Source organism: Pelophylax lessonae, assembly GCF_965119305.1.
Source record: "Pelophylax lessonae genome assembly, chromosome: 3".
In the NCBI taxonomy this organism is placed as follows: domain Eukaryota; kingdom Metazoa; phylum Chordata; class Amphibia; order Anura; family Ranidae; genus Pelophylax; species Pelophylax lessonae.
Window position 1 is genome coordinate 679,921,973 of NC_138770.1, and position 23,178 is coordinate 679,945,150.

The window sequence follows — 23,178 nt, forward strand, 5'->3', positions numbered from 1 at the left end:
CACATGTTTCTCTTCTCTTCCCACATGTTCCTCTTCTCTTCCCACATGTTCCTCTTCTCTTCCCACATATTCTTCTTCTCTTCCCACATGTTTCTCTTCTCTTCCCACATGTTCCTCTTCTCTTCCCACATGTTTCTCTTCTCTTCCCACATGTTCCTCTTCTCTTCCCACATGTTCCTCTTCTGTTCCCACATGTTTCTCTTCTCTTCCCACATGTTCCTCTTCTCTTCCCAATTGTTCCTCTTCTCTTATCACATGTTTCTCTTCTCTTCCCACACGTTTCTCTTCTCTTCCCACATGTTTCTCTTCTCTTCCCACATGTTCCTCTTCTCTTCCCAATTGTTCCTCTTCTCTTCCCAATTGTTCCTCTTCTCTTCCCAATTGTTCCTCTTCTCTTCCCAATTGTTCCTCTTCTCTTCCCAATTGTTCCTCTTCTCTTCCCACATGTTTCTCTTCTTTTCTCACATTCCTCTTCTCTTCTCAGGCAATCCTCATTTCTTCTCAGATTTTCCTCTCCTCTTCCCTGATGTTCCTCTTCTTTTCACAGACAATCATTGAAAACATGATCTTTCTCTATGATTTGGCAGCCAGAGAGTCATTATAACAGTCAATTAATTAGAATTTTCAGGAGGTCAGGTACGAGAGTTTCCCATTTTTAATTTTAGTCAGCATTTACTTTAACCTAACAGGGTCTCTATGGATTCTAGGAGAAAGCTCCACCATTCAGGGTTGAAAAGCTCAACCATTCAGGGAGAGCCTACAGATTCCATGCAGACAGTAACTTGCTGGAAGTACTGTATATGCCAGCATCCCAGCGCCCAACACTGAGCCGTCACTCTGCCCTTGATATAAAGATGTGGTCAGAATCCCAGAAGGAAAAATACGACAAGCAAAGTAATAAAATTTGCCGCAGATCGTGAGCGAACCGACAAATTAAAGGTATTTAAAGATGGACAACCTATTGGATGTAAGCGTCTTTCAGCCTGTGCAGCTTTATGGAGTGCGGGGACGCAGAGACGTTATCCGAACATGTCGCTATATAACTCCCGGCTCCCCCTCGGGGTCTTGGCACCTAAGAGTCTACCAGCAGATGTTTATTTCCAGGAATTGGCAGCTGTCCGGGCCTGGAAGAAGAATGGTCCCCGTTCCAGCAGTTTGATGGAACCCCGCTGGCCGCTTTACTTCTCTCTCCCTAATTCTCCGTCAGCCTGCCAGCCTGGCATTGTCAGAGACAATTACTCTCATAAATAGTCCTTAGCACAACAGCCTCCATTTTATGGAACTTTCAGGCCCATTAACACAGCGGTTCTCCAAGAAATGAGAACAAGGAAATGGCCTCTAATTCCAGGGAACCGCATTACTCCATTTTATCACATTTGTGTCTGCCGGCATAATAAGGTTCCATTATTATTTTTTCCACCTAATTTTGTTTGGAGAACAGAATTTTTAAAGCACTGTATGTGACATTACCAGGATAGGATTGGTCCACCCAAAGCTGAGCTTTCTGTCCACATGTTTATGGACTGAGAGCCTTCAGTACCGGGACAGGTTTGCCCAGTGCTCAGGGCAAGGAACTGCACCCCCCTCACCCACTGCTAATGCCCTGCGCCCATTTTCTGCCCCCTTTGCTCGGGCTGTGCATGGTTGGCATAGAGTGTGCACTGCACATGCATGGCCAATCGCTTGCTTTCTAGCATTTAGAAGGTAGTTGCACATGCATGTTGTGTTTTTTTTTTTTGTCAGCTGCCACAGTGTGACCGCAGATCTGGAGCGTGCAGTGAGGGGGCAGCACCCTGGGCGGCTGTCCCTCTTGCCCATCCCTTGTCCTGGCCCTGAGATCTCTATACATGGATATACATCTCTGCCCACTGGTGACCTTTATGAAGTCCTGCTGAATTTTTCACTTTAACTGGTAGTTACGGGTCCACTGGCAACTTTAGAGGAACATACTTGCCACTGTGGTGCCCGAGACATATAAAAATAGTGGATGGTTTACCGATGGCTAAAATTTCAGTTGTGGGGGGACTGGCCTTTTATGGGCTCCATGGGTCTATAACCCCACCATAAACATAGACTTTGTATGTGGCCCCTTCCCACCCAGATAATCATGCTATGTTAGCATTGTATGCCAAGGGATTAGCACTGTTAGTTCTCAGTGCAGGTCCCAACATAGAGAGCAATTCCCTTCCAGCAACCCTCTCTGTAACCCCTAATATTACCTTCCCTGTAACCCTAACACTAACCTTCCCTATAACTCCAACACTAATCCTTCCTGTAACCCCAACAACAACCCTCCCTGTAAACCTAACACTAACCCTTCCTGCAACCCCAACACTAACCCTAACTGTAACCCCAATACTAACCCTCCTTGTAACCACAACACTAACACTCCCCGTAATCCTAACACTAACACTCCCCGTAATCCTAACACTAACCCTCCCGGTAACCCCAACACTAACCCTCCTGGTAACCCCAACACTAACACTCCCGGTAACCCCAACACTAACACTCCCTGTAACCCCAACACTAAGCCTTCCTGTAACCCTAACACTAACCTTCCCTGTAACCTCCACACTAACCCTTCCTGTAACCCCAACACTAACCCTCCCAGTAACCCCAACACTAACCCTTCCTGTAACCCTAACACTAATCTTCCCTGTAACCTCAACACTAACACTCCCCGTAATCCTAACACTAACCCTATCTGTAATCCTAACACTAACCCTATCTGTAATCCTAACACTAACACTCCCAGTAACCCCAACACTAACACTCCCAGTAACCCCAACACTAACACTCCCAGTAACCCCAACACTAACACTCTCCGTAACCCCAACACTAACACTCCCAGTAACCCCAACACTAACACTCTCCGTAACCCCAACACTAACACTCTCCGTAACCCCAACACTAACACTCCCAGTAACCCCAACACTAACACTCTCCGTAACCCCAACACTAACACTCTCCGTAACCCCAACACTAACACTCCCCGTAACCCCAACACTAACACTCCCTGTAACCCCAACACTAAGCCTTCCTGTAAACCTAATATTAGGAGTCCCTGTAACCCCAACACCAACCCCACCTGTAATACCCCAAATTACAAATTTTTGTAGCAAAGGACTTTAAAGGGCATATACGTAATGGTACCATACAGAAACTTTTCTTTTTTTTTTTATAAAAATATATAAAGTTTATTAAACAAATATGAAACCATATTCAATATTGTGACAAAGGGTTAACATACTGTATATAGTTCCCATGACTACATGGTAGAGGACATCATGCCACATCTTAGCTCTTGAGCTAAGCTACCATTGCCACCAGCCTGTGACCATGGATTGCTATGGAGAATTTTTGTTGCCTCATGATATCAAAAATGATTCTTCTTAGACACACAGTATATAGCAAAGTTTGTGTACACCTGAGTATCACACCCCCCCCCCCCCCCATGGCCAATAGTCTTCCCCCTTTGTGCATCAGCCTCCACTCTTTTGGGAAGACTTTCCACAAGATTTTAGAGGCTGCCTGTGGGAATTTGTGCCCATTTGTGAGGTCAGGTTATGGTGTTGGATCAGAAGAGTTGGTTTCCATGTCAAGCCCCACGTTGGGCACCAACAAAAAAAACAAAACAAAAAAAAAAAAGACCTGGTTTGCAGTTGGCATTACAATTCATCCCAAAGGTGTTTAGTAGAGTTGAGGCCAGGGCTCTGTGCGGGACAATCTAAAGTTGCCCATCCCCTAACCTGGCCATTAATATGGTGTTGTCCCACCCCCAAGCCTCCCCGCTGCCTTATGGCCATTAATATGAAGTTGCCCTTTCCCCATTTGAGGCCAGAAGATTTTGGAGTGTGTGGGAATTTGTGTCCATTTGTGAGGCCAGGTACTGATGTTGGATAAGAAGACCTGGCTCACCATCAGTGTTCCAATTTATCCCAAAAGTGTTTAGTAGGGTTGAGATCAGGGCTCTGTGCAGGACAATATAAATTAGCCCCACAAACCTGGCCATTAATATCGTGTTGTCCCACCCTCGAACCCCCCCACCCATTCCCTCCTGCCCCCTATGGCCATTAATATGGAGTTACCCTTCCCCTCTTGTTGCCAGAAAATTTTGGAGGGTGTCTGTGGGAATTTATCCCCATTTGTGAGGTCAGGTACTGACGTTGGATGAGAAGACCTGGCTATCCATCAGCGTTCCAATTCATCCCAAAGGTGTTCAGTAGGGTTGAGGCCAGGGCTCTGTGCAGGACAATCTAAAGTTGCCCATTCCCCAACCTGGCCATTAATATGGTGTTGTCCAACCCCAAGCCCCCCTGATCCATTATGGCCATTAATATGGAGTTGCCCTTCCCCCTTTGAGGCCAGATGATTTAGGAGTGTGTGGGAATTTGTGCCTATTTGTTAGGTCAGGTACAGATGTTGGATGGAAAGACCTGGCTCACCACTGGTGTTCCAATTCATCCCAATGGTTCAGTAGGGTTGAAGTCAGGGCTCTCTGCAGGAGAATATAAAGTTGCCCATTCCCCACCCTGGCCATTAATATGGTGTTGCCCTACCCCCAAGCCCCCTGCTTCCTTATGGACATGAATATGGATTTGCCCTTCCCCCCTTTGTGGGCAGATGATTTAGGAGTGTGTGGGGAACGTTTGCCCATTAGTGAGGTCAGGTACTGATGTTGGATGAAAAGACCTGACTCACCACTGGTGTTCCATTTCATCCCAATGGTGTTCAGTAGGGTTACATAGTTACATAGTAGTTGAGATTGAATAAAGACAATAGTCCATCCAGTTCTCCTGTGTAGGTGTGTGTGGCTGTAATCATCTCTCATACCCCTGAATGTTCTGATCCTTGAGATGTAAGTCTAAGAGTCTTTTGAAAGCCACCATACTACCCGCAGAAACCACCTCTTGTGGTAGAGAATTCCACAATCTTGTAGCCCTAACAGTAAAGAACCTTTTTCTAAGCTGAGATCCCCATTGAGATATTTATAAATTGCTATCATGTCGCCCCTCAGGGGGTTAAGGTCAGGGCTCTGTGCAGGAGAATATAAAGCCCCCCCCCCAACCTGGCTATTATTATTTTGTTTTTTCACCCTCGACAACAACCCCCCCCCCTTCCACTCATCCACCATTACACTCTTCCACCCATCCACCCTTGCACTCTTCCACCCTTCCACTTATCCCCTCACCTCCCACCCTCTTGTGGCCATTAATATGGAGTTGCCACACCCCCTTTGTTACCAGAAGATTTTGGAGGGTGTCTGTGGGATTTTGTCTCCATTTGTGGGGTCAGGCACTGATGTTGGATGAGAAGACCTGGCTCACCATCAGTGTTCCATTCCATCCTAATGGTGTTCAGAAGGGTTGAGATCAGGGCTCTCTGCAGGTCATTTTAATAGATTGATTGCTCATAATGATTAACGCCATGAGGAGGGGGGGGGGGCTGATTGCTGTGACAAATTCCAAATTTTTTTAAATCAAGAGTGTGTGGCCGACAGTGCAGACCTAGGAGGACAATCAGGGGGTATCAATAAATTTTCATTTCTTTGCAGAACCAACCTTCCTCTCTCAGTATGCTGGACCTGCTCAACGTGGCCCGTGACATCGCAAAGGGCTGCCAGTACCTGGAGGAGAACCACTTCATTCACAGGTAACCAATCTGGTGATACGACCAGTGAAGGCCAAGAGGTCCATGTAAAGTGATCCTATCAGTAACATTACAAGTCTCTATAAATTAATCCTTGACATATCGTAATATGCAGAACAGGATCCTCCTGTTGAAGCCTTAAACTGAAATGAATAGCAGACAGGATGACGATGGGGGAGCCTCTTATTGGCTGTGGTGGTTGTGCAGATCTGGGAACTCCCTGGTTGACACACATTGCTCACCCTTAGTCGTGTTGTCACTATCAGAAAGCCAGACCAGATCAATGATGTTTTACTGACACTGTACAAGTGCATGTAGATAGGAAGTGTCTGAAAGAGGCTGGAGAAGATCAGCAACACTGAGATGGGAGAAAGAAGGAAAAACAAGTATGAATAGCGAAAATCACTATAGCAATAGTATCACTGTATCGTGTTTATATATACACTGCTCAAAAAATTAAAGTAAAGGAACACTTTGAAAACACATCAGATCTCAATGGGGAAAAATCTCATGCTGGATATCTATACTGGTATGGACTGGGAAATGTGTTAGGATCTATACTGGTATAAGCTGGGTAATGTGTTAGGATCTATACTGGTATAAGCTGGGTAATGTGTTAGGATCTAGACTGGTATGGACTGGGTAATGTGTTAGGATCTATACTGGTATGGACTGAGTAATGTGTTAGGATCTATACTGGTATGGACTGGGTAATGTGATAGGATCTATACTGGTATGGACTGGGTAATGTGTTAGAATCTATACTGGTATGGACTGGGTAATGTGTTAGGATCTATACTGGTATGGACTGGGTAATGTGTTAGGATCTATACTGGTATGGACTGGGTAATGTGTTAGGATCTATACTGGTATGGACTGGGTAATGTGTTAGGATCTATACTTGTATGGACTGAGTAATGTGTTAGGATCTATACTGGTATGGACTGGGTAATGTGTTAGGATCTATACTGGTATGGACTGTGTAATGTGTTAGAATCTATACTGGTATGGACTGGGTAATGTGTTAGGATCTATACTGGTATGGACTGGGTAATTTGTTAGGATCTATACTGGTATGGACTGGGTAATGTGTTAGGATCTATACTGGTATGGACTGGGTAATGTGTTAGGATCTATACTTGTATGGACTGAGTAATGTGTTAGGATCTATACTGGTATGGACTGGGTAATGTGATAGGATCTATACTGGTATGGACTGAGTAATGTGTTAGGATCTATACTGGTATGAACTGGGTAATGTGTTAGGATCTATACTGGTATAGACTGGGTAATGTGTTAGGATCTATACTGGTATGGACTGGGTAATGTGTTAGGACTTATACTGGTATGGACTGAGTAATGTGTTAGGATCTATACTGGTATGAAATGGGTAATGTGTTAGGATCTATACTGGTATGGACTGGGTAATGTGTTAGGATCTATACTGGTATGGACTGGGTAATGTGTTAGGACTTATACTGGTATGGACTGGGTAATGTGTTAGAATCTATACTGGTATGAAATGGGTAATGTGTTAGGATTTATACTGGTATGGACTGGGTAATGTGTTAGGATCTATACTGGTATGGACTGGGTAATGTGTTAGGACTTATACTGGTATGGACTGGGTAATGTGTTAGGATCTATACTGGTATGGACTGGGTAATGTGTTAGGACTTATACTGGTATGGACTGAGTAATGTGTTAGGATCTATACTGGTATGAAATGGGTAATGTGTTAGGATCTATACTGGTATGGACTGGGTAATGTGTTAGGACTTATACTGGTATGGACTGGGTAATGTGTTAGAATCTATACTGGTATGAAATGGGTAATGTGTTAGGATTTATACTGGTATGGACTGGGTAATGTGTTAGGATCGTATGGGCTGGGTAATGTGTTAGGCTTTATACTGGTATGGACTGGCTAATGTGTTAGGATCTATACTGGTATGGACTGGGTAATGTATTAGGAAGGAAAGGATGCCACATTGTTTGATGGAAATAAAAATTATCACCCTACAGAGGGCTGAATTCAAAGACACCCCAAAAATCAAAGTGAAAAATGATGCAGCAGGCTAGTCCATTTTGCTGAAATTTAATTTCAGCAACTCAGAATGGTCCTCAGTAGTGTGTATGGTCCCCACGTGCTTGTATGCATGCCTAACAACATTGGGGCATGTTCCTAATGAGATGACGGATGGTGTCCTGGGGTATTTCCTCCCAGATCTGGACCAGGATATACGTCAGCTGAACAGACTGAGGTGCAACCTGGCGGCGTCGAATGGATGGAAACATAATGTCCCAGATGTGTTCTTTTGGATTTAGGTCAGGCGAGCGTGGGGGCCATTCAATGGTAGCAATTCCTTCATCCTCCAGGAACTGGCTGCATACTCTCACCATTTACAGTGGCTATAAAAAGTCTACACACCCCTGTTAAAATGTCAGGTTTCTAGACAAAGATTAATAATTTCAGAACTTTTTCCACCTTTAATGTGACCTATAAACTGCACAACTCAATTGAAAAACAAACTGAAATCTTTTAGGGGGGAGTATAAATAAAAATCTTAAATATTGTGGTTGCATAAGTGTGCACACCCTCTTAAAACGGTGGATGTAGCTGTGTTCAGATTTAAGCATTTACATTCAAACTTATGTCAAATAGGAGTCAGTACACACCTGTCATCATTTAAAGTGCCTCTAATTAACTCCAAATAAAGTTCAGCTGTTCTAGTAGGTCTTTCCTGACATTTTCTTGGTCACATCCTACAGCAAAAGCCATGGTCCTCAGAGATCTTCTAAAGCATCAGAGGGATCTCATTGTTAGAAGGTATCAGTCAGGAGAAGGGTACAAAAGAATTTCCAAGGCATTAGATATACCATGGAACACAGTGAGGACCGTCATCATCAAGCGGAGAAAATATGGCACAACAGTGACATCACCAAGAACGGGACGTCCCTCCGAAATTGATGAAAAGACGAGAAGAAAACTGGTCAGGGAGGCTGCCAAGAGGGCTACAGCAACATTAAAGGAGCTGCAGGAATATGTGGCAAGTACTGGCTGTGTGGTCCATGTGACACCAATCTCCCGTATTCTTCATATGTCTGGGGTAGAGTGACAAGGGGGAAGCCTTTTCTTACCAGGAAAAACATCCAAGCCTGGCTACATTTTGCAAAAACACATCTGAAGTCTCCCAAAAGCATGTGGGAAAATGTGTTCTGGTCTGATGAAACCAAGGTTGAACTTTTTGGCCATAAATCCAAAAGATATATTTGGCGCAAAAACAACACTGCAATTCACCAGAAGAACACCCTACCCACCGTGAAGCATGGTGGCGGCAGCATCATGCTTTGGGCTGTTTTTCTTCAGCTGGAACAGGGGCCTTCGTCAAGGTAGAGGGAAATATGAATGTTCCAAATACCTAGTTGCAGTTTTTAGGTCACATTAAAGGTGGAAAATGTTCTGAAATAATTTCTCTTTGTCTCATTTTTTTACATCACAGAAACCTGAAATTTTAACAGGGGTGTGTAGACTTTTTTTATATCCACTGTAAGGCCGGGCATTGTCGTGCACCAGGAGGAACCCAGGACCCACTGCACCAGCGTAGGGTCTTAAAATGGGTCCAAGGATTTCATCCCAATACCTAATGGCAGTCAGGGTGCCATTGTCTAGCCTGTAGAGGTCTGTCCATCCCTCCATGGATATGCCTCGCCAGACCATCACTGACCCACCACCAAACCAGTCATGCTGAACGATGTGACAGGCAGCATAATGTTCTCCACGGCTTCTCCAGACCCTTTCACATCTGTCACATGTGCTCAGGGTGAACCTGCTCTCATCTGTGAAAATTCTATTTTTTGCCCACTAGGGGCGCCGGACCTCGTGGTGGCTATGGGGGGGGGGGGTGGTGTTTCCACCCCACATGCGGTGGGCAGAGGCGGCCTTCTGGGGGTCACCAGGGCGCAGAGCAATGCGCCCCGACACTCCCCACTTTTGTAATGTCCTGGCTGTGATTGGTCCAGACTCCAGCCTGGACCAGTCATCAATCAGGACATCCTGACCCTGCTGACGTCGTTGGGGGCGGTGCCGGTGCGTGCGTCAGTCACTCACCGTCACTACCCGATCTCCGTCACCTTCCCACCGGACTGGTTCCCGCCGCCGTCAGAAGAAAGAAGAAGAGGACTTGAGGAGAGGAGCAGCGCGCCGTGGACGTCTCGCAGGCAGCCCAGGAGAGCAGGTAAGTGATTCGTCCCAATCCTTTGTTTGTTTGTTCCATTTAAGGGGTAAGCTACTGGTAGAACAGATTACATAATGCACAGGTTCTTCATGGTACTGCTCCCACACAGGACTGCACCATGAGGTCAGCTTCTCTTTTGTATATAGCCAATATAAAATGGAAGTGTCTAACACATACGGGTAAGACACGTCACACTATTGCATTAACCCTGCATGCACCAACCACCAATTTAAAGAAATAAAACCAAAATTACAAAACAGTAGTAAAAAGGTAGACACCTGCCTACACTCTGAAAGGGTGCAGGTCTCCCACCTCTAGAGAATGTGCTATTAAGAATGTTTGCAACCCATTGAAGTATAGTGCTACCATTACCTTTTATGGCTGTTGGCATATATGACCTTCTTCAATAAAGCCTATTTGTTGCATTAAAAGAACCTGGAGTGGACTCTGATATTCTGTACCATATGGACTACTCTGAGGCATTGATCTATTCTGGAAATCTAAGTGGGGTTAACACAATGGGGCAATAAGAATAGGTTTTAAAGTGTGAACTGTACTCTAGCTTTGCCAGGCTGTGTTGTATTTTTCTCCTGCTCTATCTACAGTGGGGACCCCGGGGGGCCCCATGCTAAAGGAAACATCGGTTGTCAGATGCATGCCCAAGATGAAGAGTTAACTGATGATCACTGCCTTGTGGTGATCAGTTGTCACATGCGTGCCCTTATCACTACCTTGTGGTGTCTACTACACAACGGCACACTGCTGCCTCTAATTAGCATCTTGATCATGTTGCATGGAGGAGATGAAATAGGGCTTATGTTTCAGGGAAATAACTTTAACGGTGCTTATGTTAAGATTAAGCTCTATGTGATTGTGCCATGCCCTTACCATGACCTGTGACATGCCTGTGCCATGACCTGTGCCATGCCTGTGCCATCACCTGTGCCATGCCCTTACCATGACCTGTGCCATGCCTGTACCATGACCTGTGCCATGCCTGTGTCATGACCTATACCATGACCTGTGACATGCCTATACCATCACCTGTGACATGCCTATACCATCACCTATGACATACCTGTACCATCACCTGTGACATGCCTGTACCATGACCTGTGCCATGCCCTTACCATGACCTGTGCCATGCCTGTACCATGACCTGTGCCATGCCTGTGTCATGACCTGTGACATGCCCTTACCATGACCTGTGACATGCCTATACCATCACCTGTGACATGCCTGTACCATCACCTGTGCCATGCCCTTACCATAACCTGTGCCATACCTGTACCATGACCTGTGCCATGCCTGTGTCATGACCTGTGACATGCCCTTACCATGACCTGTGACATGCCTATACCATCACCTGTGACATGCCTGTACCATCACCTAAGCCATGCCCTTACCATGACCTGTGACATGCCTGTACCATGACCTGTGCCATGCTTATACCATCATCTGTGCCATGCCTGTACCATGACCTGTGTCATGCCCTTACCATGACCTGTGCCATGCCTATACCATCTCCTGTACCATGACCTTTGACATGCCTATACCATCACCTGTGACATGCCTGTACCATCACCTAAGCCATGCCCTTACCATGACCTGTGACATGCCTGTACCATGACCTGTGCCATGCTTATACCATCATCTGTGCCATGCCTGTACCATGACCTGTGTCATGCCCTTACCATGACCTGTGCCATGCCTATACCATCTCCTGTACCATGACCTTTGACATGCCTGTACCATCACCTGTGCCATGCCTATACCATCACCTGTGCCATGCCTATACCATCATCTGTGCCATGCCTGTGCCATGACCTCAAAGTCACGCAATTTTTTACCGCATTTTTTGCTGCGAAACAATACCTATTACATTTTTATTTTTGCGCCCCTCCCCCCAAAAATTTTGAGCACCAGCCGCTTCTGGTAACTGCCTGTCTCCTGGAATCTCCTCCATGCTCCTGAGACTGTGCTGGTAGACACAGCAAACCTTCTGGCAATGGCATGTATTGATGTGCCATCCTGGAGAAAATGGTTTTGTGAGATGTCTCCCTGGTGCTACTGCTAGACGAGATAGAAGACGTATTATTAATATATTGTTAAGCAAGCAAAGCAGGAAGGGGACGTGGATGTTCTTGTCCATCTAGGGACAAATGACCTGGCTTGCAATGAAGTGTCAGAGGTGAAAAAATCTTTTATCACACTTGGTAATGACGTACAGGATTTTGCATCCACCATTTCATTTTCTGAAGTTCTGCCTGTGCATAATGTTCAGAATGATAGGCAGAGGCGCATAAAGGAGTTCAACATATGGCTTAGTAAATGGTGTCAAGAGCAAGGATTTGGCTTTGTTTCTCATGATAGCTCTTCTTGGAATACAAAGGAACTGTACAAAAAAGATGGTTTGCATCTTTCTCTCAAAGGAACAAATGTACTTAGTGAACAACTCCAAGAATTTGCGAAGGAGTATTTAAACTAGGAAGGGGGGGCAAAAGAGTGAAAATACAAGAGTCCAATTGCCCCCCGAAACAATGCCAGAACAGGTCAGAAGCACAGAGGTTAAGAAATGATAAGTCCTGTCTACAAATGCTCTCAGTTTAGGTAAAAAAAATCAATGAACTTGGGTCAATAATGGCATCTGAGAATGTAGATTTAGTGGCTGTGCGGAGACATGGTTTAATGAAAGAAATGACTGGGACATAACCATACCAGGGTACTCTTTATACAGAAGAGACAGAGAAGGCAAGAAAGGAGGAGGAGTGGCCCTGTATGTGAAAGATAGCATTAAATCTAACCTAATACAAGTTGGTGAAGCCAACATAGAGTCAGTTTGGGTTACGTTGCAGTTTGCTAATCATGCAGTAACTCATGTAGGTGTGATATATAGACCACCTGGTCAAGTTAAAGAACTAGATGATCTACTAGTTGAAGAAATAGCTAAAATGACAATGAAAGGAGAAGTTATCATTATGGGAGATTTCAATCTTCCAGATATAAACTGGAAAACCAAAATAGCAAGTTCTACCAGGAGTACAGATATTCTAAATTCCCTACTGGGGTTGTCTCTGCAACAAGTGGTTGAGGAGCCAACCTGGAGGGAGGCCATTTTGGATTTGGTATTCACTAATGGGGATTCGGTATATGATGTCATTGTAGGCGAAACCTTGGGATCTAGTGATCACCAGTCAGTGTGGTTTAATATAAGAACTGTGAAAGAGTCACACCACACAAAAACAAAAGTTTTAGATTTTAGAAGAACAGACTTTTCAAAAATGAAATTAATCATAAATGAGTCCTTATCAGAATGGAACGGATTACATGGAGTCCAGGAGAAATGGGACTACTTAAAAGGTGCATTATTGAAGGCAACAGAAAATTGCATTAGACTTGTCAGTAAAAGCAAAAAAAGGAAGAGACCACTGTGGTACTCAGCAGAAGTGGCCCAAATCATTAAAAATAAAAAGCTAGCATTTTGTAATTATAAAAAAACCCAGAGCAATGAAGATAAGGAAATCTACAAGATTAGGCAGAAAGAGGCCAAGCAAGTTATAAGAACTTCTAAAGCGCAGGCAGAAGAAAAACTAGCTCAGTCTATGAAAAAGGGGGATAAGACATTCTTCAGATATATAAATGAAAAAAGGAAATTAAAACAAGGAATAACTAAATTAAAAACAAAGTACAGAAGGTATGTAGAAGAGAATAAAGGGCTAGCCGACTGCCTTAATGAATACTTCTGTTCAGTTTTTACAGAAGAAAAAGAAGGAGAAGGACCTCCACTTGAAAGGATGACTAATGAATCGTTTGATGCATGTGTCTTTACAGAGGAAGACGTTCTAAGATTGCTGTCTAAAGTAAAGACAAATCAGTCACAGGGTCCTGATGAGATACACCCAAAATTATTAAAAGAGCTTAGTGGTGAGCTGGCAAAACCATTAACAGATTTATTTAACCAATCATTAGTAACAGGAGTCGTCCCGGAAGATTGGAAATTGGCAAATGTCGTGCCCATTCACAAGAAAGGTAGTAGGGAGGAATCGAGCAACTATAGACCAGTGAGTCTGACATCAATAGTAGGCAAATTAATGGAAACCCTATTAAAGGATAGGATTGTGGAACATCTTAAATCCCATGGATTGCAAGATGAAAAACAACATGGTTTTACTTTAGGGAGATCATGTCAAACAAATCTTATACATTTTTTGACTGGGTGACTAAAATAATAGACGGTGGAGGTGCAGCAGACATTGCGTATCTAGATTTTAGTAAGGCTTTTGACACTGTCCCACATAGAAGACTTATCAATAAACTGCAGTCATTGAGCATGGACTCCCATATTGTTGAGTGGATTAGGCAGTGGCTGAGTGACAGACAACAGAGGGTTGTAGTCAATGGAGAACATTCAGAACAAGGTCATGTTACCAGTGGGGTACCTCAGGGATCTGTACTGGGACCAATTTTGTTTAATATCTTCATAAGTGATATTGCAAAAGGCCTCGATGGTAAGGTTTGTCTTTTTGCTGATGACACAAAGATATGTAACAGGGTTGATGTTCCTGGAGGGAAACGCCAAATGGAAAAGGATTTAGGAAAACTAGAAGAATGGTCAGAACTCTGGCAACTGAAATTTAATGTGGATAAGTGCAAGATAATGCACCTGGGGCGTAAAAACCCAAGGGCAGAATATAGAATATGTGACACAGTCCTGACCTCAGTATCTGAGGAAAGGGATTTAGGAGTAATTATTTCAGAAGACTTAAAGGTGGGAAGACAATGTAATAGAGCAGCACGAAATGCCAGCAGAATGCTTGGATGTATAGGGAGAGGTATAAGCAGTAGAAAGAGAGAAGTGCTTATGCCGCTGTACAGAACACTGGTGAGACCTCACTTGGAGTATTGTGCGCAGTACTGGAAGCCATATCTCCAGAAGGATATAGATACTCTAGAGCAGGGGTATTGAATTGAAATGATCAAAGGTCCAGTCAGTAAAATATTCTTCAAGCAGAGGTCCGAATCGCATGTTTGTGCAATGACCGCCCTGTATCCTCGCAACCAATCACCTGCTTGTTAACTTGGAAAGCCCCCGCCCTCTGTCTATAGCTTTCCTGCCTCCAACTATTGGCTCTGTGAGACTGGCAGTGGTGATGGCTGTGGGCAGAACGACTCTAAAGGGTGGGACCGCAGGGGTCCGGATGAGACATTAACTGGGTCCGGATCCGGACCGCGGTCCGCCATTTAGTGATGCCTGCTCTAGAGAGAGTTCAGAGAAGAGCTACTAAACTAGTACATGGATTGCAGGAAAAAACTTACCAGGAAAGGTTAAAGGACCTTAACATGTATAGCTTGGAAGAAAGAAGAGACAGAGGGGATGTGATAGAAACTTTTAAATACATAAAGGGAATCAACTCGGTAAAGGAGGAGAGCATATTTAAAAGAAGAAAAACTACCACAAGAGGACACCGTTTTAAATTAGAGGGGCAAAGGTTTAAAAGTAATATGAGGAAGTATTACTTCACTGAGAGAGTAGTGGATGCATGGAATAACCTTCCTGCAGAAGTGGTAGCTGCAAATACAGTGAAGGAGTTTAAGCATGCATGGGATAGGCATAAGGCTATCCTTCATATAAGATAGGGCCAGGGACTATTCATAGGATTCAGATATATTGGGCAGACTAGATGGGCCAAATGGTTCTTATTTGCCGACACATTCTATGTTTCTATGGAGGAGGTGGACTGCCTGTGCAAACTCTATAGGGTCCAGGTATCTCTTCATTCTACCAGTAGTGACAATGACCCTAGCCCAATACAAAACTAGTGAAAAACAGTCAGGAAAGATGAGTAGTGAAAAAAAATGTCAAATTCCAGTGTGACTTTGATGTGACTTTTGGTACGATTTTGTTCTGACTTTACATTCTGTGAAACAAAGTCACACCAAAGTAGTGCAGGCACCTTTTTAAAGTCACTGCAACTTTAAGTCGCAGCGATCTGTAGACAGGTGCAGTTTGTTTCGTTCAGAATTGAAATTCGGATGAATTTTCAGTTTTCGGAAATGTGGATGTATCCGAATTTTTGCATTACAATAGTACCAAATGTAAACGAATCTGGAAAATAACGCCAAAGCAGCTGAAACTGATTAACATGACCCCCCCCCCCCCCCCCCGCTACTTAACTGATCAGGTCAATATCCCAGGAGATTAATTGACTTGATGCTATACTCTGATTAAAAAGTGTTCCTTTAATTCTTTGGAGCTGTGTGCGTGTGTGTGTGTGTGTGTGTGTGTATATATATATAAAATATATGGTATTAATAAATGAATAAAATATGATATGTATAACAAGAATCTAATACAATATTTATACAGTAAGTAATGTATTAATAAATGCATAATATATGCTATATATAATAGGAATCTAATATATATATATATGTGTATGTGTGTGTGTGTGTGTGTGTGTGTGTGTATGTATGTGTATATATATATATATATATATATATATATATATATATATATATATATATATATATATATATATATATATATATATATATATATATATATATTCGATTCCTATTATATATAGCATATATATTCATTTTTACTGTATAAATATTGTATTAGATTCTTGTTATACATATCATATTTTATTCATTTATTAATACCATATATTTTATATATATATATATATATATATATATATACACATACACACACAGTATATAATATATGATATTAATAAATAATATATGATTTAATATACATCATATAATAAATTTTTGATTAATATCATATATTATTATATTATACACTGTGTGTATGTGTACTTTATACAGTATTTAATATGATAAATGGATTAATAATGGATGGATGGATGAATAATCTATGATATGTATATTAAGAATCTAATACCATATTTATACAGTAAATAACAAATGAATAATATATGCTATATATAATAAGAGTCTTATATATATATATACAGTATATGATATTAATAAATTAATAGTATATGATATATAAAAAGGATTTAATTCTATATTTACACCATATATAATATGATACTAATAAATGAATAATGTGATTTATATAATAAGGTTCTAATAATAAATATATATATATATATATAATATACACAGTTTTTTTTTTTATAATAAATGTATTATGGTGAATAATATATGAATAACGAACAAGTAAAATAAGCTGAGATTGTAAAATGCGCTGCAAGCTGTCCGTAGATCTCCTTATCAAAGCGTTTGTTGGTTTGGGATAGGAATCCACATGCGTGTCACTGCACGCTATTGATCGAAGGTGACCTTATTAAAGCAATCAATCACTTCATTTCAGGGACATCGCTGCGAGGAACTGTCTGCTGACATGTCAGGGGCCCGGCAGAATTGCGAAGATCGGCGACTTTGGAATGGCCCGTGACATCTACAGGTAATCTTCCCACAAAGACATTCTATTCAGGGAAGGAGGTCATCCGATTTACTGGTTACAAAATACATATTTTGGATCATTATGAATAGTTCCTTTACATGGAAAAGATTCCAAGACTTTACCTGTAAAGAGAACCTATCACAGCCAAGGCTCAGGGCAGCCATCAGGGGGGGACAGCCCATACACATGTAGGGGGCCCGAGCATTCCGAGGGGCCCGGCCACCCAGGCCCCAACCGATAAGACCAAGTTGTTGCTGCTGTAGTAACTAGCAATTGCTAAAGCAGGACAGCTGCAGAATAAGCCGATGCAGCTAAAGGGATGTCACTTTGCTGAATATATGAGGCCGTGTCTTTACTGGATTGGGTTATCTCTTTGCTGAATATATGAGGCCGTCTCTTTGTTGGATTGTAATGTCTCTTTGCTGAATATATAAGCCCATCTCCTTACTGGATTGGGATGTCTCTTTGCTGAAAATATGAAGCCGTCTCTTTGTTGGATTGTAATGTCTCAATGCTGAATATATAAGGCCGCCTCTTTACTGGATTGTAATGTTTCTTTGCTGAAAATATGAAGCCGTCTCTTTACTGGATTGGGATGTCTCTTTGTTTAATATATGAAGCTGTCTCTTTACTGGATTGAGATGTCCCTTTGCTGAATATATGAGGCAGTCTCTTTTCTGGATTGGGATGTCTCTTTACTGAATATATGAGGCCGTCTCTTTGTTGGATTATAATGTCTCATTGCTGAATATGTGAAGCCGTATCTTTGCAGGATTGGGATGTCTCTTTGCTGAATATATGGGGATGTCTCTTTGCTGGCTTGGATTCATTTTCATATATTAAGTTGTAAGAGTGTTAAAATAGATGTGGGTGCACTGAAGGACTCGGTGGGACGGCCAGAGGGTGGATTTGGTGGGACGGCCAGAGGGCAGGCCCTGTCAAATGCCAGGAGAGGCCCAGACCTAAAGCTGTGTAAGGGGCCACAACATTTCTGATGGCTGCCCTGCCGAGGCTTATAAGGTATCTGAACTTCTATAATGATTGAAATCAGTTATTTATTCCTTTTGTGAATTTGATACAAAGTGTCGGCATCAGGAAGTGAGAAGATACATTCCTTTCCCGCTATAAAATTACAAATGTTTTCATCAGATTGGACAATAAGGTGAGATTCAGATTTTTGTGTATCAGCAACATGGGCAAAATTGCGCTTTTTTTTCCTCCCGACTCTCAGAGAAACGCGCTGCCCTCTAGCAGGTAATGCCCTTAATTATTAACGTCTCCCCCACGCCTATGTAAGTGCCCGCGTTTTGGTGCGCGCCAAACGGCAAGGCGTTGCAGCACCATGAGGTGGTTTTTTGGAAGAGAGTCAGGAACTTCTTTTCCACGTTTCTCGTGTGGCCCATTGAATACGTGGGGACGAGAAAAAAAAAAAAGGGCAGAAACGCTCCTGTAATTGGTCGCACCTGTGGATGGGGTGTGAACCAAGCCTTGTATCCTCCACATTGCATCCCTCTCCAGACTGGGACTCCTCCTTCCACTGCATACAAAGATGTCCGACCGTTAGTCACTGCCTCAAGCGTGCATTATGGCTTACTCATTTCGAGGACCCCCCAGCCTCTAAAGGAAGAGAGTCCATCCTCTAAACGCGTAAGCCATGATGCACGCTTCAGGAAGTGAGTTTGGGGTTTATGTATAGAAAAAATTGCTAGTAAAAATAAATAAATAAATAAAATGACATAAATCTTTCGCCTAGTTATTACACGCGATAACTTTTGCGCAAACCATTTAAAATACACTTATTGGGATTTTGTTTATCAAAAATATGTAGCAAAATACAAATTGGCCAAAAATGATGAAAAAAATTAGATTTCTACATTTTTTTTATTGGGGATTTTATAAAGCAGAAAGTGAAAAATACTTTTCCTACTTTTATTTTTTCAAAATTGTCAATTTTTTTGTTGATAGCGCGTAATCAAAAAACCGCAGAGGGGATCAAATACCCCATTAAAAAGAAAAGGGAAAAAGAAAGCCCTGTTTGTGGATGGAAAAAAAGGACGTCAATTTTATTTGGGTACAGCGTCGCACGACCGTACAGTTGTCAGTTAAATTAACGCAGTGCCGAATCGTAAAAAAAAGGCCTGGTCATTAACCACTTTACCACCGGAGGATTTTCCTGCTTTACGTCCAGGCCACTTTTTGCAACTTGGCACTGTGCGACTTTAACTGACAATTGCGCGGTCATGCAACGCCGTACCCAAACGAAATTTACGTCCTTTTTTTCCCCCACAAACAGAGCTTTCTTTTGGTGGTATTTGATCACCTGTGCGCTTTTCATTTTTTTGCGATATTAATAAAAAAAAGCGAAAATTTTGAAAAAACAACAATATTTTTCTACTTTGACAGTTAAAGAAATATCCGATATATTCCGTTTTTGTCATATATTTAGGCCAAAATGTATTTAGCTACATGTCTTTGACAAAAAAATTCTCAATGAGCGTATTTTTAACCGCTTTAAGACCGGAAGATTTTACCCCATTCCTGACCAGGCCATATTTTGCGATTCGGCACTACGTTACTTTAACAGACAATTGCGCGGTCATGCGACGCCATACTCAAATTAAATTTATGTCTTTTTCTTTCCCACAAACAGAGCTTTCTTTTGGTGGTATTTGATCACCTGTGCGATTTTTACTTTTTGCGCTATAAACAAAAAAAGAGCGACAATTTTGAAAAAATAACAATATTTTTTACATTTTTTTTTATATGAAATTCCCCCCCAAAAAATGTAAAAATCAAAATTTTTTAACATTTTAGGCCAATTTGTTTTCTGCTACCTATGTTTGGTAAAAAAAATCGCAATAAGCGTATCTTGATTGGTTTGCGCAAAAGTTATCACAGCTACTAACTACGGGAAAGATTTATGTCATTTTTATTGTTTTTTTTTTAACGAGTAATGGCGGCGATCTGCTTTTTTTGTTTTTTGCGGGACTGTGACATTGCGACGGACAGATTGGACTCTTGACTGACATTTTTGACACTTTTGGTGGGACCGGTGACATTACTACAGTAATCAGTGCTATAAATATGCACTGTTACTGTAAAAATGACACTGGCAGGGAAGGGGTTAACTTTATTGGTGATCAAGGGGTTAAATGTATGCCTGGTGCTTACTGACGTGTGTGGGGGGAGGTGACACAGGGTGACACAGGGACAGATCGCAGGTTCAGCTATGCTGAATCCTGTAATCTGTCCCTGCCTGTCACTTAGGAGATCCGCCCACTTTGTTTACACAAGCGGGCGGATTTCCACACTCGATCCCCGACGATCGGGGAAGAGTGGCGGACTCCCGCTGTGACTGAAAATAGCGGGAGCGCGCCTCCGGTGGCGCACGCGCGCCGCCCACAAGGGGAGGAGTCCAGCGACATAGGTCTACGTCGCTGGACGGAATCAAGCCACTTTGCCGCAGTACGCTCAATGTGAGCGGTCGGCAAGTGGTTAAGGGAGTAAATCATTCCGGTCCAGAAGTGGTTAAGTACCACCAAAAGAAAGTTCTATTTGTGTGAAAAAAAAAAAAACAATAAAAATGTTGTTTTGGTACAATGTAGCATGACCACGCAATTGTCATTCAAAGTGTGCCAGAGCTGAAAGTTGGCCTGGGCAGGAAGGGGGTAAAAGTTCCCGGTATTAAAGGGGTTCAGATTAAATTTGGACACAGAGAGGTCCTTGCTTTCTTCAGGACAAATAGAAAGTTTTGGTTTCCAGCATCACCTTCAAAGCTTTTCCTGTTGATGTTGCAATGAATGAAGAATGTTGGTATCTTGTTCCTCAGGGCCAGTTACTACAGGAAAGGAGGGTGCGCCATGCTCCCGGTGAAGTGGATGCCCCCCGAGGCCTTCATGGAAGGAATATTCACATCCAAGACTGACACATGGTAAGTCCATATAGGAGGAGGACAACCATAAAGGGGCTTTACCTGGATCACCCATATCATACGGATCACCTGTGTTACCAGGGACCTTCAGGTCTACTCTCTGGGGTCAGTTGGTCGATGACCATCATTAGTCAGTTGCAGTGGCGGCCCGGCCATTGGGGGGGCAGGTGCACTCCCCCCCTATCCATGCGTCCGGCCCCCTAATCTACATGCAGGGCGCCGGTTGCATGGATTCCAATGGGGATTTTTTTTTTTGAAGCAGGTTTAAAAAAAGGGTGGGCTCGGGGCGCAGAGCACTGCGCCCCGAGCCCACCCAGTTGTGTGACAATAGTAAATGAATATTCACTATTGCCACACTGATTCTCCTCTCGGCCAATCAGGAAGCGGGTCCTGAGACCTGTTTCCCGATTTGCCGAAAAGAGAAGGCATCCTATTGGCCAAGGAGGGAGGAGACAGCCGCCGAGAGGGAACATGGGGACTGAGGGGGAAGCCGTCTGTCAGTCCCGGCAAGGTAAGTAAACTGGCGTGGGGGGTCTTGGTCCGGGGTCCATCTGCTGCTGGAGTGATTGGAGGGGGGTCCATCTGCAGCTGGAGTGATTGGAGGGGGGTCCGTCTTCTGCTGGAGTGATTGGAGGGGGGGTCCGTCTTCTGCTGGAAAGATTGGAGGGGGGTTCATCTGCCGCTGGAGTGATTGGAGGGGGTCCAGGGGGTCTGTCTGCCGCTGGAGTGATTGGGGGGGTCCGTCTGCTGCTGGAGTGATTGGAGGGGGGTCCGGGGAGTCCGTCTGCCGCTGGAGTGATTGGAGGGGGGTCTGCCTGCTGCTGGAGTGATTGGAGAGGGGTCCGGGCAATCCGTCTGCCGCTAGAGTGATTAGAGGGGGGTCCGTCTGCACTTGGAGTGATAGGAGGGGGTCTGTCTGCCGCTGGAGTGAATGGTGGGGGGGGGGTCTGTCTGCCGCTGGAGTGATTAGAGGGGGTCCGGGGGATCCGTCTGCCGCTAGAGTGATTAGAGGGGGGTCCGTCTGCACTTGGAGTGATTGGAGGGGGTCCGTCTGCCACTGATGTGAATGGGGGGGGTCCGTCTGCCGCTGGAGTGATTGGAGGGGGGTCCGTTTGCCGCTGGAGTGGTTGGGGGGGGGGGGGTCTGTCTGCTAAAATGCAACGGCCACAATACTATGCTTTGCAGCCATGGAAGAAATTATATCCTCTCTGAACAAGATTCACCGCGGGATCACCCTTATGGTGCGGCGGGATAGGTGCCCCCCCCGCCGCTTCTTTGCCCTTTTCCCCGCTTACCAGGGCCGCCGGCAGCGGGAAAAATTATCTGGTCTGCGCTCCTCACAGACAGGAAGTCGAGTGAGGGCAAGATGGCCCCCACTCGACTCTATGGTCTTGGAGGACCAGAGTGATGTCAAACGTCGTTTCCTAGCAGCAGATTTAAAGAACCAATTTTTTTTCATCATGAAAACTCTTTTTTTTTTTTTTTTGCTTTTTATTGTAGATGTGAGGTGTGAGGTCTTTTACAAGGAATGTTTACATTCTTTGTAATAGGAATAAAAGTGATCAAAATTTATTATTTTTAGAAAAACTGTGTAAAAATAAAAAATAATAAATAAAATAAATAGGAAAAGAAAAATTAAAGCGCCCCGTCCCCGTTAGCTCACACGCAAAAGCGAACGAATACGCAAGTCCCGCCCACATATGTAAACGGTGTTCAAAACACACATGTGAGGTATCACCGCGATCGTTAGATTGAGAGCAATAATTCTATCCATAGACCTCCTCTGTAACTCTAAGCTGGTAACCTGTTGTAAAGTGTCGTCTATGGGGATTTTTAGATACCAATGTTTGTCGCCATTCCACGTGTGTGCACAATTTTGAAACATGACATGTTGGGTATCTATTTACTCAGCGTAACAT

General features: G+C 43.4%; 1 protein-coding gene across 2 annotated transcripts in view; it reads left to right on the top strand.

Annotated features, from left to right (window-relative positions):
• LOC309549185 (ALK tyrosine kinase receptor-like) overlaps positions 1-23,178 on the top strand; it is a 1,241,121-nt gene that overhangs the window by 1,167,934 nt on the left and 50,009 nt on the right. For both annotated transcript variants that reach the window (XM_082249296.1, XM_082249297.1), the window contains 3 exons: positions 5,555-5,652; positions 17,236-17,328; positions 21,158-21,259. In XM_082249296.1, the coding sequence (XP_082105422.1) occupies positions 5,555-5,652; positions 17,236-17,328; positions 21,158-21,259 (293 nt within the window). The remainder of the gene's footprint in view (positions 1-5,554; positions 5,653-17,235; positions 17,329-21,157; positions 21,260-23,178) is intronic.